Source organism: Mirounga angustirostris, unplaced genomic scaffold, assembly GCF_029215605.1.
Source record: "Mirounga angustirostris isolate CCGP_5_RB_7025 unplaced genomic scaffold, mMirAng1.0.hap1 SCAF_9, whole genome shotgun sequence".
Taxonomy (NCBI): Eukaryota; Metazoa; Chordata; class Mammalia; order Carnivora; family Phocidae; genus Mirounga; species Mirounga angustirostris.
In genome coordinates, this window is record NW_026991717.1 from 11,332,375 (window position 1) to 11,348,761 (window position 16,387).

The 16,387-nt window shown below is 46.4% G+C and overlaps 1 protein-coding gene across 8 annotated transcripts in view; it reads left to right on the top strand.

Moving 5' to 3' along the window:
• SLCO3A1 (solute carrier organic anion transporter family member 3A1) overlaps positions 1-10,801 on the top strand; it is a 304,890-nt gene extending 294,089 nt beyond the window's left edge. For 2 of the 8 annotated variants that reach the window (XM_064569935.1, XM_064569936.1), the window contains exons 10-11: positions 1,329-1,571; positions 3,462-4,074. In XM_064569935.1, coding sequence (XP_064426005.1) covers positions 1,329-1,571; positions 3,462-3,535 — 317 coding nt within the window. In that variant the 3' untranslated portion in view covers positions 3,536-4,074. The other 6 variants (XM_064569933.1, XM_045899466.3, XM_064569932.1 and 3 more) reach the window with 5 other exon arrangements.
• The last annotated feature ends 5,586 nt before the right edge of the window (positions 10,802-16,387 follow it).

The following is a 16,387-nucleotide window of genomic DNA, read 5'->3' on the forward strand; positions in this document are numbered from 1 at the left end:
CTGCTTGGGCAGTTTTAATGAGGTTTCAACTAAAATCCCTTCTCTGGGGTTTCTCTCCGGGCTGGGGCCAGAGCTGGGTGGTGCCAAGGCGTCTGGGGAGCCAGGAGCTCTGCCAACCTTGTTCGCACTGTTGGGGCAGTGCAGGCCCCCTCACACCCATTCTGGGCCTGCCATTAAAACCAAGGAAGTGCTGTTTCCCTCAGTAAGCCTTTTCCCTCCCTGGCTCAGAAGGGAGGGACACAGCCTGGGTAACACAGGTGTTCTAAATCTGGGGACCGTGAGTGGACTTTAGGGGCCCACGAACGCCCTGAAACATGGGTGTCATTTTGCGGGTAGATGTATTTTCCTGGACTAAGGATCTGTATCTCATCACATCGGATTCTCAGAGGGACCTTCCTTGATAAAACGTGAAACTCTGACAGTCCAGGGCTGGCCCTGGAAAGAACACTCCAGATCGCAGGCTACCCCAGCACTGGGATCTCAGCTACGTTGCCACCTGCTTGCAGTGATCACATTCTGCTTTTGAGGTCTCTCCCTGGGTATGATTGGCAGCACATTCTGGCCTTGGGGATCCTTTTTTTTTTGTGAAGCAATTAATTTGTATTAATGAGCCATCCATGGATTTCCCATAGTACAAATGAGAGGCTTTCCCCCCCTCACCAGGGGATGCTTTCACAATCCTGACGACCCGGCCACACACCAAACATTCTAATTCAGTTGTCCTAGGATAGAGCACCTTGGATGATTTTAAATGTGCAGCCAGGACTGATAACCTTTGAGCTTGGACAAGGGACAGAAACACAGACATGAATTAAGGAGACTAGTTTTTATCCCCTCTGCCACTTTTGATCACTGGTTGAAAGCACCTGAAATACTCTATTGTGAAGGTTTTAAAACCAGTTTCCAGCTCAGGACGAAAAGGATTCAATGCAGTGGTAACGTCTAGGGGAAGGGAAATTGTTAGCATGTGTGCAGGTATTTTCCATCTTAGATACCTGCGTACACATGTGTGCATGCATGTTAGGCATGTTTATGTACATGCATTGCATACATATATATTATCACATGTATGTGTATATAGACACAAGGTAAAGGGTACTCGTGTTCAACTTCTGGCCCCAGCTCCCTCTGCTCACACACACAGCCTTAGAAGGGCCGTGCGGGAACACAGTACATGGAGTGCAGTACCCTCCTTGCATTTCCCTCTAGGAGGTCGCACTGCGTCGACACCAGGAACGGTAAGGAGAGTGGGTACACGCGTGCGGATGGGGAGAGACCAACCTGCGGAGCTGGAGCGGGAGTGTGATGTGTTCTTTGCCCTCTCGCAGGCTTCATCCCCCCTCCCCTCATCTTCGGGGCCGGCATCGACTCCACCTGCCTGTTCTGGAGCACCTTCTGCGGGGAGCAAGGCGCCTGCGTCCTGTATGACAACGTGGCCTACAGATACTTGTACGTCAGCATCGCCATCGTGCTGAAGTCGTCCGCCTTCGTCCTCTATACGACCACATGGCAGTGCCTGAGGAAAAACTATAAACGCTACATCAAAAACCACGAAGGCGGGCTGAGCACCAGTGAGTTCTTTGCCTCTACTCTGACCCTAGACAATCTGGGGAGGGACCCTGTGCCCGCAAGCCAGACCCATAGGACAAAATTTATCTATAACCTTGAAGATCATGAGTGGTGTGAAAACATGGAGTCCGTTTTATAGTGACGAAAGGAGGTTGAACTCTGTATTAGTAATCAAAGGGTCATTTTTCCTAAAAAAAAAAAAAGTTTCCCAAAAAAAAAAAAAAACCCACAAACTCAGTACAGACACACACACACGTACACACAACACGTACACACAACACGACCTTTGTCCTCTTTCTCAAAATCAGAGCCAGACAGGATTCAGAATAAGGAGAGCATGGGACCGTGTGTTTGTCGTCCGACCTGCTGGGGCCCAGAGTCTACTCTTTGAAGGCACCTCATGCTTTTTCGGGATGCCAACAGCTGCAAGCAACAGGCACTGCCAAATTCAGGGAACAGTGGTGGCCAGCTTGGAGGATGGACGTTTCTGGATATACATACACATACAAAACAAATTTTTTTTAAAAGTCTACTAAACATCACAAGTTGACAACCAGGATAAGCACTAGGGACACACACCCCGTGCTACCTGCCTCCTCCACGTGGGGGTGGGGAGCATGCAAGTTGGAGGAGCGGGTGCTCCCTCCTCTAACTTTCGCAATATGGGTCACTGTGTAGACGACTCACCCAGTCTGCATGTGGTTCAAGGCCCCCGAGTTCTCTCAGCGATGCTAATGGGTGATCCGTGCTGGAGTCTAATTGGCACCTCTCACCAGCTCCATGTTCATGTTCAAGACTGAGGGCCCGAGGGGGGAGCCGGGCGTGGGGAGCCAGCACCTCACCTCCCCCCCCCACCGCAGCGCCCCCCAGCCCCGCAGAGTGACCTCAGGAAGCGGTGGGCCTCGCCTGGCTATGACTGACTTCGCTCAGAGCCGGTGAAACCCACACAGTCCAAGTCATTTGCTTACATTTGCCAAACATTTTACCATTTTTAAAGGAAAAAAAAAAAAACGCAATGCATATGAATTTCAAACTGTTGTATGTATAATCCTCTAATACTATTTTTAACCACTTCTAAAATCCGTGTTAACCCTTCAATCACTAACACAGTTCTCTAGGCTGAGTTTATTATGCTGGTTGCTTTTTCCTTTCCTCCTCTTTTTAATGCACCAAAAATATAATGTGATTCAAGGGATGCAATTAATCTATTGTAATTTTTTTTTTTTTATCGTTTTATCCTCATTCGGATATTCTGCGAAAACAAGAATATACCATGTGCTACGGGAAGAAAAAAAAAATTCTTGGGAAAGAGTATCTATGCAGCCTGCCTTTAAAGGAATCACATTTGAGACAACAGGGGATAATGTGATGAATTGCAAATTCGCCTTCTGGCTTTATTCCCCGTGATTCAGTGATCACTGTCATGGGAAGCCCTTTTATATTCATGCTTCACGTTCCAAGAGGCGTTCTTTTCAGCCCGTGGAGGAGACACGCTTAGATGTGGGTTGTGTGGATGGGTGCGGTGCTTCTGGGGGTAGGCAAGAGAAGGAATGGTCCCCTAGCATGAGCTCTCGAGCAGTTTGTGGGGTCTGTGATGGTGAATAGACCCACAGGGTCGCGGGAGCCACCGTGTGTCTGATGCATTAAAATGTCACTGTTTTTAGGGTCAGTCTTGAACGAAGGGGCCTCGGTCTGTGTTTTGAAAGTGGTTAACCCTCCAGCAGCTGGCAGGCAAACCTCCTTGTTTGGGAGGAGAATCGTGGGCGCAGCTTTTGGGGTCAGCAGCCTCAGCCTCATGAGGCCATTCCCCGGAAGGGGACAGGGCTTATGGGAGAGCCCGCACACACGCACGCACACATGGCCCAGTTAACGTTCCTTTCGTGTTTTCTCAGTGACCTTGGTCCAGGCCACTCATGGCCCCGAGAAAGATCTCAAGGTTTGTTCTTTGGTTTGCCTTTTCACCTGAGACACAGATGTGCAGTTCCCCCGGAGGGCAACAAAAGAATCAGGAATGAAAAGAGCGGGGAGAAGACCGGACTCTTGTGCCAAATTTCTCACACATACTGTAAATGGGGTAGTTTAAGTGACAGCCCGAAACTAGAGAAAGCCCCACCGAGCAAGGACAACTCAAAGAGAAGCTTGTGTTGTGGTGTGGGGCCACCGTGATCAGCTGCCTGGGACAGGATGCTTCCAAAACCACCCTTCTGTGTGTTTACTTGCAGTCTGTCCTTGTCCATGAACATGGGGGCACTCATCAGTATGTTAACTAGTAAGAGGCGGGATTGTTCTCCAACCAATTCATGAAATATGTATACTCTGTCGCTCCTAAGGCTTTGAAACCATTCTGTACAGGTTTGGGGTGAGTTTTGTTTTGAAATGTGTTGCTAATAGGTCACTGCCCTCTGCGTAGCTCTCCAAACTCAGTACACACACACTGAGCTCCGCTGACCTTGTGTTTTCATGGGGCCATTTGCTTTAAAAAGAAAAACGTGTTTTTTTTGAAAACTCTTTGCAGTCTGGGTTTTTTTTCCCGAAGATTTTAGGATGAATGAGATGTTGAGATGAACAAGGAAAACACCTCCAGGGCACAGCTTTGTCCACAACTGGATGTGAACTTAAAGTCCCCCATTGCAAGACGGCTGCAAAGCGCAGTGTGTCACCTTTTAGGGTTTTAATGTCTCTCCTCCTGCAGAACAGAAAACCTAGTCTGGTGTTAGGTTTCCTTTTGTGCTACAAAGAACCATTGTACATAAGCGTTAGATCCAGCTCCTTGGTTATTTGTTTCATGTTGAGTGGTATTTTGAATGAAAAGATTTCCTGGCGAGAGCTCCACTGGACTTAGAGAAAACAAAAATGTAAGGGATAGAATAAACCTAGAAGGTGAACACTAAGCTTCTCTCTCTCTCTCCTGCCCCAAACTCCTCTGCCATCTTGGTCAAACGTGCCCAGAGATGGATGAAAAAAATCTCTCTTTGCTGCAACTTTTAACAGATTTTTGTAATCCCTACATGTAGACCAAGAAGTTTTTTGACCGGTATTATTCCTACATGTGAAGTAAACACATTTTGTAAAAGTAGATGTCTGTTTGGGAGGTGGAGTTTGGTGTGTGCTGTCAGGGAAGACCAGCAGCCTTGCCCCCTCCTTCCCGCCTCCACAGAGGAGGGCTGGGAAGCGTCAAGGCACCCTGGGGACATCACCACTCCAGACGGCCACAGCATGTGGGCTTTACTCACAGCTAATGAAGGAGCAAGAGAGGCCTCCTCTCCCGGTGCCCCCCTAAGGAGTTTGCTAGTAGTGCTTAAGCAGGCAAAATAACAAGGGGAAGCCAAGAGCTCCTAAGGAGTCCTTTGACAGACTTGTTAATGTCTTCCAAGCAGGAAGGAATGTGCTTCTCCATAAAAATCACTTCTTTCTCACCACCTTAAGTAGAATAGCTTTCTCTAGAGATTTTTTTTTTTAATTAGGCCTATACATTTTAAAGTGGTGTCTCTACATTTAAATCCCTGATTTAATCCACTTCCCTGTCTTCAGGGATGACCTAGAGCTTGCCCTCACTCAGGCATGGCAAGATTTCCCATCCCTTTCCCATGGAAAGCCGCTGCAGCACGAGGCTTTCTTCCCAGCTAATGAAGGAACAAGAGAGGTCCTCTAAGGTGACCTGCAGAAACATTCCATATGGGGGCAACCAGCCAGCCAGTCCTTGGGAATGACCACCCTACCACCCCAGAGGCATTTTCTCAGGAAAAAGTTTCCACCATGGTTGCTAATGGATTATCTTCTGCACTTCTAGAGCAGGCCATTCATTGAGGAACATAGGAAATGGAGAAAAAAAAAATTATATATATACACACACACACTCACAGAGAAACCCTCTGAGGAGAAGCAGTTGTTGGCTTCCATGAGCCTGCGAGGCTGGTTTTCTTGCTGCCTGCTCTTCAGGTCCTCACAAGTGTGATCTCTTCTCCACCCCGTCAGGCCTGCCAGACCTGTTACTGTAAGCGCTTCTCAGCGGCATTAAGCAATAAAGGTCACTATGGAGAAATCATACAGTCGAACAAAGGAGAAGGGAGACATTCTGTTACAGTTTGGCAGAGTTCCACTCCAGCGTTGTTTGTGTATTCGGTGTGGTTTGTTTTAGATGAAGGGAGAAAACCAGGCCAGCAGTTTTTCAGCCCCGCAGAGAATATGTGCTGTCTTGTGCTATTCTTCTTTGCCCATTTTGATGGCTCAGGAGAAAGTTCCAGACACACCGTAGGGGCTTGGTGGCTGAGCTCATGCCACTGCCCTCTCCCTCAGCCTCCCCTCAACCATGAGCTGTGTTTCCCTTTAAGTTAGAATCCAGGCCAAATACTTAAGAGGTGCCATGTTTTCCAAGAGAAGGATTAGTGTGGAACATAAACACCGTCCTTATCTTCCTCCCTCTGCCCTTCCTCGTTCGTTATACCATTGCTTCCAACTCAGTCCGCATTGTTGAGTTCTGGACAGGTGCAAAGACCTAATCTCTTCAAGCAACTGGCCCTAAATGATAGCTTTCAGACCCAGCCCCCCAGGGGGATTATGATTGCTCACAAATACATTTGTAAAACTGAAGGACCCCTAACTGGTTGAATATGCAAGAAGATATTTTTGTTCAGATGCCTCTTACAGGGGCCTGTTGCCCAGGGTAACACGTGGAAACTACCCTGCCTGCCCACAGCCACCCACCCATGCCTCCCCTTTCTCACATTTTGTAGGTGATCTCAGAGTGCTTGGCCATTGTGGCAGAAAGGACAGGAGTTAAAAGGTCTAAAATGGGAAATTCAGAAAACCAGAGTCTCCTGTACCTCAGAGATGGCCCTGGAGACAGGGACAGAACTCCTGCCTCTCAGAGAGCATCCACATGGTAGTATGCCTTCCCTTTGCAGGGTTAGTGTCATCCAGGGATATATCGTATGAGCTTGATAATTTCTAAACATGTATTCATTCATTCCTTTATTAAGATTCTGGCAGTATGCCAGGCCCCAAACCAGCTACAAAGACGAAAAAGACAGGGTTCCATCCTCCAAGAGCTCACAGTTCCATGAGCCAGACAGACCTGAACACAAACAAAAGCAATAGAATAATAACACTAAGAGCCCGGCTCTGACTGGGCCCGAGGAGGGCTGATTCGTGGTGGTGGGAAGCTCATCCTCCTGGCATCGAGAATCAGAAAGGTTTCAGAGAGAGGCGTGGTCTAAAACCAAGAACTAGAGAGCAGTGGGTGTCGGCCAGAGAGATGGGGCAGGAGGTCACCTCTCCTGAGAGGACCGCCAGAACAAGTTGACAGACTTTCTGTAAAGGGCTAGGTTTTTTAAGGCTTTGAGAGTCATACGCTGTCTGTCACCACCACTCAATTCTGTTGTAGCATGAGAGCAGCTCACGTGTAAACAAATGCACAGGCTGTGTTCCAATAAAGCTTTATTTACAAAGACAGTGGCCGAGGGCAGTAGTGTGCTGAGGTCTGAAGCAGCATAGCATGTTTGGGGGGGTGCCCTAGCAGCTGAAGCTGCTCTAGCGAGGGCCAAGTCATGTGTTGGAGGGGTCCTGCAGCAAGGTGTCCATCAGCCCTGACGTTACTGCCCACAGGAGTCTAATGCAGGTATCCCATTTTCCAAGAATGAGGTGAGTACCCCATGACTGGCAGGGTTTACAATGAAGGCAACATCATCTTTCTCTCTATGGACTGAGGGGAATTTGAGCTACAGGATCTGATCGCCAGTCTCTTCCAGCTCTGATACGCCACAGTTCTACCACAGTAATTGTCCTGTTTTCTTATGTGATGAAATGGGGATGGGAGGAGGAAATGTGTTAGTGAGTTAATGAGTTAAAAAAAAAAAAAAGTGAATCCAAATAGTATTTCACATCCATTCCCACCAACATAAAACGTTGGCACTATGAAGCTAACAGATACACCAGGTGGAATAATTGGTAAACACTAATAATAACTAATAATAATAGTAGCTAACATTTACCTAGCACTTACTGTGAATCAGCTTCTTATACGTATTAGCTCATTTAATCTCAACAATAGCCCTGTGAGGCAGGAACTGTTACTAGCAGCAGTGGACAGGAGAGGAAAAGGAGGCAGGGAAGGCTTCCAGAATCGGTTCAAGCCACGAAGCAGAGCTGGGATTGAAACCCAGGTCTGTGAATCCAAAGCCCGTGATCTTAGCTTTTATGGGTACCCCCTGCCTACTGAGCAAGACGTGAGACACTCCTCTCTACCCATAGGGACTGCCTCATCAGGAAGACTCTGGCTCAAATGGACTGTGTGTCCTACCCACTCTCACGTGCCCCCTAATATAACCACCAGGGACACCACGACAGCTGTCTTCTGGAGACTTCTGTTCTTCCTGGGTTGTTCGTGGTCTTAACCACAGAGCCCAATGATCAATTTCTATGGGGTATTCTACCAGAAACAGGTAACAGGAAACAGGAGACTCCTCCACTCTAATACATTCTGACACACCAGGGAGGCATTCCTCCGTGCTGGTCATCGGCTCCAGTGGGGACACCCCAGACACCTCTCCCACCAGGCACCGCCATGGTCCTCAGCATCAACCTCAGGATTTTGGCTCTGGCCCAGGGCCTTCAGACACACCAACACTGGTTGCCAGTTGGATAGGTCTTACTCTATTATCAGATACTAGGCTTTTAGGAACAGACTTTCTAGATGTTTCTATTTTTGCATTGACTCAGGCCAACAATCAGTAGTTGATGATTAGCATAAATTCTGAATATTTTTCCATAAGGCAAAGTGATTGTATTCTGCTATGAGCAAATGGAATGGTAAATTTTCTGGAGGTTTAACATTCTATAGGTTGACATCTTGCCATTAAATCCCCCAAAATAATGTTTTTCTTAAATTCGTGCTAACTTAATAGAAGAGAGCTCTCATGGTATTATGTTTGTCAAAACTGTTCAATTTTATAATCTAAGGACATAAGATGAATCAGAAGTATGCAATATAGGAAGTTGCATTACAGAAGGAACCCAACTAACACATAGATTCGTCCAGCACCTCAAAGGAGGAAGGGGCTGGGGAGCTCCCATGTAAGAGTCTGCTACCCACGTGCCAGGTGTCATAAGGCATGGTCCCAGGTAATGCACCCAGCAGCTTTACACCAGGTAAAGGGGAATCTAATTTTTTTCCACTTTTACAGATCAGGAAACGAAGGTTCAATAAACCCAAGGCTCCCAAGGTCACACAGCTAGTTAGAAAGGCCACCAGGAGCCAATGCCAGGTCTGTCTGACTCCTGAACCAGTGCTCTTTCTACTATACCACATCACCACCAACGCAAGAACCGAGATCTGCCTCTTCGGAAGCTCTGATGAGGCCAGCGGGGCATCTACTCTTGGGAAAACCCCCCACAGAAATCTATATTTCATAGAGAAATGAGCCAAGAGCCGGAAGTGAGACCTCTGCAAAATGTTGCCTACAGGCACGGGAATCTAAAATGAAAAAAAAACTTTTTTACCTTAATAATTAAACATTAGAGACCTTTAAACACACCCCTTCCTTCTTCCACCTTAGCCACATTGGTAGACGTGTTCTGGCCACTCAACAACCTCTCTCTTACTCATTCCAGGCACAAGAACCAACTCCAGCTCTCGCTTCTGTCCTACCCTCCCCAACTCCCTGTTCCCCAGGGTTCCAGCAGAACCTACCCCCCCGCCCCAAGACCACAAGAACTTGATCCTCATCAAAGTTGAGCAAGGATGCTCCAAACTGCTCCGAACACACGGGCTGCGTCCTATAAGCCAGATCTCAGCTGCAAAATCCCGAGGAAAAGAGTGACATTTCCCCACTGTCACCTTTTCTATCACCAGGTCAGAGTCTAAAGAGGACAAGTAAATGAGTGGGGACTTGTATGGTCCCACTGTGCCTATCACTGAACAGCAGAGCCGCACATCATGCTCAGTGAGACCTACCCAGCTTGTAAATCAGCCCAAGGACTAGCTGGGTTTTTAATGCCTTTTAAGTGAAGCCACAGCATCTATTTTGGAAGTGTGACATAGGCTTAAAAACCTTGCCCCAGTGAGGAGATTGTTTGACTCAGCATGCGGTGCATCCTGTGGCTGGAAAGAAAACAGTGTCCAGGATGCTGGAGGAGAAAGCATGACATTATGACGCAGGCGGGTGCTGTCTGGCACTCAGCCACATCTTCAACAGAGATTGCCGTGACACTTGGGAGTCCCAGAACACAAGGCCTGTCACTGGTGATTTATATAAGATGAGGACAAGTTAATGACTGGGATACTTATTCATTCCCAGAGAAGAAACATCTAGTTGAGTATTGGTATAGATTCTCAGAAAGATGTGGCCTTCACAAAGGTCTCTGGGCTTGGAATCTGGCTTCTTGGGGTTACATGGAGCAAAACCCAGTATTTCCTTGCATGACTTCTGCTCTTGTCCATTTCACTGAAAAGCCTTGATGGTATTATATAAGCCTTTTAAAAAAATAGTAGGAAAACCAGAAAAGACCGATCTCTTTTTCCTCTTGGCTCTTCTTCCCTCCTCCCTTTTTAGGCACAGAGTACCAAGACATTGAGACTGAGAAAACCTGCCCCGAGTCACATTCACCTTCAGAAGACTCCTTTGTGAGAAGCTGAGGGCCTGGCCCTCATCCTCCTCCTCCAGAGAACAGCCCGCCACTATCCACAGACCTCGCAGGCCTGACTTAGCGTGCTCTGCCCTGCCCAAGAACCCAAGGGTCCCTGTGTGGATTATCCGGCCAGTGTGTGGTCCTTTGAGGCCCCAAGCACAGGCCTGTGATGAGGACTGAGGAGGTGTTTGTGGTCAGGAGTCCTCCAAACCCTTGCAGTAGGCAATTTTCCTGGGTTGCTAAAGAGTAATGTTGACCAGGTGTGCAAATTCCCTTTGGTCTATCCCTCCCTTGGCTCCTGTGGGGATGTCCTGCTGACACGCTTTAGAAAACCCCTCTCCAGAATGCTTCTCTGACGGAGGGCTCCAGCAGCTCTTCCAAAAGCAGCCGAGGCTGGATTACAATGGAGTGGGGGTGTGGGGGTGGTAAAAATGACCCTGTTTCACAGAAGGGATGGGGAAAAAAGCACATACTCAACAGATTTTGAGTGTGGTATTCTGTATTTTTGCAGCTTATATTTTCCAGATGAGCAGTTTAGAAATATGTGATGTAAAGTACATACTGTACATTTGCTGAAAATTATATTAAAAGCACTATTTTAATTCTTTCTCTGTCTCATGCTGTAATCTCTATTACCTTTTTCTCTTGTGTTTTTGGGTAGAATGATCTTAAAAGATTCTTTGGGGGAATGTTTCTGGCTGCAGATGTTCCATATTTGTGGGCTTTGACTCATTCGAAAGAGCATGGGCTTTGGAGCCAAAATAGCTCCTGGCTTCAAATCCTCACCCCAGCCCTTGACACTGATGTGGCATCGAGCAAGTGAGCAGACTGCACGGAGCCTCAATTTTATCATTTTTAAACCGGAATATTGACATCTGCTTTATACAGTTGTGATAAGACGTAAATGAGGTCACGTGTGGAGGCACCAAGCTCTAGCACAGAATGGTCGCTTGGTAAATGGGAATTATTCATTGCCATCCCAACTCTGGCTGGAATGAGGTGCTCCACAGCCCTGATGCAGCTCCTATTGCGACATTTTCTGGTCCTGCACTGTCACTGTCTGGTTTTCCTTTCTGACTCTCCTACTGGGAGAGCAGGCAATGGCTTCCTTTCAGGGTCGACCCACTAGTATTTGGTAGATGCTCAGTATACGAGTGAGTGAATGAATAACAAATGGTCTCAGATGCATCAGCCTGGGGGACTTTGACTTCTGTCCCACTCTGCAGAGGCAACCGCAGTATTTGTCTTCCCTCTTCTAGGTCCACAGACACCTCCCTCCCACCAGCCTCACCCCATAGATGAGGCTCCAGTTGTCTTCCTAGTCCTTGCCAGGCCTCTTTGTGATTGGCTACTTTCTCCTCCACCATCTTGAGTCCAGTGGCTGGACTCCTACCATATATGGACAGTTTGGTCAGGTTGATGCCAGCCACTGACATGCATCATACATTCATTACATTGCTGGCCAGACTGGAGCTCCAGAAACTGGTGCTTGCACTCTGTCTTCTGGGCAAGAGATCTACGATGGCCCCACTCCTCTTATGGGGCTAGCCCTGGTAACTGACCTACTTTCTTCATATCCCCTTCCAGCCTGGATCTTGCCCTAGACAGCTTCATCCTTTGTAGGTGAGCTCACCTGAAATCAAAGCTTGTCAAGTTAATATTACTGGGAGACTTCACTCACCTCAGCCCTATGTGGTCTTTACTCTAGGGAGTCAGTGGACTCACGAAAGAATATGCTTGGGCGAGTTACCTTCTCTGACGCCTGATTACCCAGCACACTGGTGCCTCGAAGACTCTCTTTTAGCCTAGTCTTGCTATTTATGCGATTGTTTATTGTTTGCAAGGCAATATTGTTTGCAAGGCAATTTATTCTCTCTGGCACAAAGATCCCAAGAAAATGCAATTTTAACATTCTCCTTCCTGACGCAGAAAGATGCTGAAGCAGCTGGAAAATTGGTTAGTGGTTCCTCCCGGGAGCAGGGCTTCATTTGCTCTGGAAATTCAGTGGGAGGCAGAAGGAAGCAAGGAAGGGCTATTGCTTATGGCATTCATGCTCTCAGTCCAAAATTTCACATTTGTGTTGCATCTATAGCCCAATTTCTTTTCTCCTGCTACCTTTCCTCCCATAAAGGTGATCAATTTATGGAAAGCTTACTCTCCATCCATTTTAACTTCACAAAGACCTATTATTACTGTTTTGGAATGAAGAGATTCATCCTTCCATATATAAGCAGGTACATAAGAGATGGGGTCACACAGATTGTTCAGCCAACTCAGGGGGAATTGACAGGTTAAACTCACATCCAGCTCTCAGCAATGTCCTCTCAGCCACCATGGCCAGCAGGGCTTTGAACTCCATATACATGTGGTCCATCTTGATCCATATCTGAAAATCCAACTTGACCCTTTTCTGTCTTTGTGAAAGGGCTAGTCATGCGCGCAAGCATTTGGCTCAACCAAAATTAAAACAGGCTGTTTCTATGCCCTCAAGTATGGATTCAAAACTACCAGTATACCCACTTTACAAAGAACCTGTCTTTTTTTTTTTATATTTTTAGGCTTTGCTACTTCACGAACTACTGCTACAGAACTATTTCTGTAACTCTGCAGAGAAATGTCTATAGTTAACGCATAGGGCAGAAACTAACTTTTGCTTTCCAGAATGCACTTTTAAAAGTATCATAAGCTTCCTGAGTTCCAGTGTTCCCAAATATGAAATGCACAAATATGCATTTATTGGATCCCCCAAAGGAGGGCTTTTCAGAATGTCAAGAGTGTTGCATTGGGCAATCCCACTTCTCTACTGTTCCTCATGAAGGAATTAAGGGGTGAAATAAAAAAAGCAATGAACTCAGAGCACAAAGGCAGAGTGACAAATGCATGAATTCGTTTGACCAGCAATATAGGAAATAGCCTCAGGGACTCAAACCTGCAGGACAGAAGCCACTGGCCTTCTTTGGAAAGGACACATTGTCTATGATGTTCTTCTCCATCACTTGTCACTGAGAACTTTGCCACAATCCACAGGAGCAATTGAAATGTCTACCCAACACAATGGAAGTGGGAAAGCTTTATGCCCAGCATAGCAGTGGGCTCCTTTCTTCATCCAGATTCTACTCACCCTCATGCCTAGCCTTCCATTCCTTTGGGGTATTCTGTATTGAGGCATCTATATTTTCATAGTAAAATCAGTGCTTGATATACAGTTAAAAAAAGGAAAAAAAAAGTGCCCAAAGAAAATGGTAGTTATTTCAGTTGTTGCTAAAATAATCATGGCCTAGGTCTTTAAGTTGTATGCAAATGATTAGACATTACAACACAATGCAAGAAAAGGAGACATATATGTCTTGAACAGGACGTTGGAGATCAGACTTTATTTAAATGTCAACTGTCCCTGTATGGCCCTTGAATCATATAGCACTGTCAATCATTTCTTCAGATGGTATTGGCAGGTCAATCCCCCCAAAACTGGAGGTAGCTATTGGGGAGGAGAGCTACAGAACTCAGACCCATGCTGGGGGGAGGAGAGGACCAAAAATACTTGCAGGCCCTCACTCTTACTAGGTTCCACCCTCTCCTGCATGGCATTCGAGGCTCCCTGGGAATCTGAGCACTGGTGAAGAGGGTTAGTGGTTCCCCCACGCATTCTGTATTTCAAACTGAGGTATGTGAGGTTAAAGCAAGGCCATGATTTTTAATTAGTATGGACAAGACTGTGAGGTCTCCTGTGCACAGTAGGCCCTCCATAGCTAGGAGCAGTAGGAAGACAGGATGGAAAGAGCAGGTACCAAGTTTGCCTCTCAGCTCGGCTGCTTACTAGCCTTGCCAGGTTACCAAGTCCAGTCACTGCTCTGAACCTGTCTTTATGTGGCTCGAAGATGGGAAAGTTTCAGCCTGCTTGGCAGAGACGTCAGGAGAATTCCATGTAGGTGCAAATCCAGAGTCAGTCCCAGTGAGACTCAAGAAGTAATGAGTTTCATTGAGAGTTCTCATCCTTGACCATCTAAATACAAACCAGCAACTATTTACCAATAGTTGCTACCATTTTGCTTTTGGGGAACTCTCTGTCCTATTGGATAGCTGCTCCCTTAATGACCTTTCGGTCAATTCCTTAATTGTTTCGTCATTTTAGTTATCAAAACAGCTTCATTTCTAGATCTGTCCCCTCAGGCAAGGGAAACAAAAGCAAACTATTGGGACTATACCAAATTAAAAAGCTTCTGCACAGCAAAGGAGACTATCAACAAAATAAAAAGGTAACCCACTGAATGGGAGAAGATATTTGCAAATGATAGTCCAATAAGAGCTTAATATCCAAAATTATGAATAACTTGTATAATTTCACACCAACTCCCCCCCACCAAATAATCCAATTAAAAATGGGCAGAGGACCTAAATAGACATTTTCTCAAGAAGACATACAGATGGCCAACAGACATGAAAAAATGCTCAGCATCATTAAGGGAAACGCAAATCAAAACCACAATATCACTTAACACATGTCAGAATGGCTAGTATTAAAAAGGCAAGAAATAGCAAGTGTTGGCATCAAGGGAGGACGTAGGAAAAAAAAGGAACTCTCATGCATTGTTGGTGGGAACGTAAATTGCTGCAGCTGCTATGGAAAACAGTATGGGGGGTTCCTCAAAAAATTGAAAATAGAATTCCCATACAATCTAGTAATTCCACTAGTGGGTACTTACCCCCCAAAACAAAAACACAAATTCAAAAAGATAGATGCACCCCATGTGTATTGCAGCATTATTTATAATAGCCAACATATGAAAGTAACCTAAGTGTCCATCAATAGATGAATGGATAAAGATATGGGGTGTGTGTGTGTGTGTGTGTGTGTGTGATGGAATATTACTCAGCCATAAAAAAAGAAAGATCTTGCCACTTGCAACAACATGGTTGAAACTAGAGGGTATTATTCTAAGTGAAATTAGTCAGAGAAGGACAAATACCATATGATTTCACTTATATGAAGAATCTAAAAAAATAAAAACAAATCAACTAACACAAAGCAGAAACAGACTCATAAATACAGAGAGCTGAAGGTTGCCAGATGGGATGATGTTGGGGGTGGGCAAAAGGGATGAAAGGCAGTGAGAAGGCCAAGCTTCCAGTTGTGGAAACAATAGGTCCCTGAGACTAAAGGTACAGAGTAGGGAATATAATCAATCATAGTGTAATAGTGTTATATGGTGACAGATGGTAGCTACACTTGCAGTGAGCATAACACAGAGTTGTGGAATCACTGTGTTGTATACCTGAAATTAATGTAACGCTGTCACTTATACTTCAATGTTTTAAAAAAAGCAACTTTGCTACACTTATTAAGACCTAATTCTGTCCATATGGGAACTCTAAGCACGTATTCTGTTCAAGCCCTCCCCAACAAGGACAGGCCTATGGACTTGTAGCTCTGGGGGCATGGAGGGAAGGGGAGCTCCACTTTCCTCTTCCCTGCCCAAACTCACCTCCAGAGCAAGGTGTGGAAGTAAAGAGAGAAGCCCAGTTTGCTTCCTGGATTGCCCACGACTAAGCTTGCTGCCACCCCTGCTGACTGAGCCCCTTCTATGAAGAGCTGGTGTGGAAGCAGCCTGCCCCAGTAAGCCAAGCTAAAGAAGGACTCCATTCCAAGAAGCTCCCCTGAGCTCTGTGGCTTCCTTTGGAGAAGTAGGTCTAACTTCAGGCAGACTTTCAGTCACCAGCCATTTGCTTCATTCCCTTGCAGAAAGCACCTGTTTGCCCTACACTGGGTTGGTCCCTGGGGAACCCAGTTGCCTCCAACCTCACCTTCCCTCCTGGTCTGGGTTCTGGGCCTGAAGTAAGAACCAGGCCATTATACCCACCTCTTTACTTCTTAGGGCTGTCCTTGCCTCCCTCCTCTCCAGCCTGCTCTGATGGTGACAGGACAAGTCAGCAAGCCCATGCACCCAGTGTACAAGATGTCAGCCCCCCTCCTTAATACACGCCCAGACTTTGGGGTCCCCTTCCCTCAATTTTGAGGCAGAAAGCCAGTCAATGCTTTTCTTCACAAACATCACTTCTCCCCCTAAATTGTAACCTCTCACTCCCTCTTCAGCCCTTTGTGTGTGACAACAGGGGCACAGATGAGATATTGGGGAGGAATTAACAGGGGCCATTTTTCTCAAGAGAGAAAACCTCCAAACATTTCCCCTGGCAT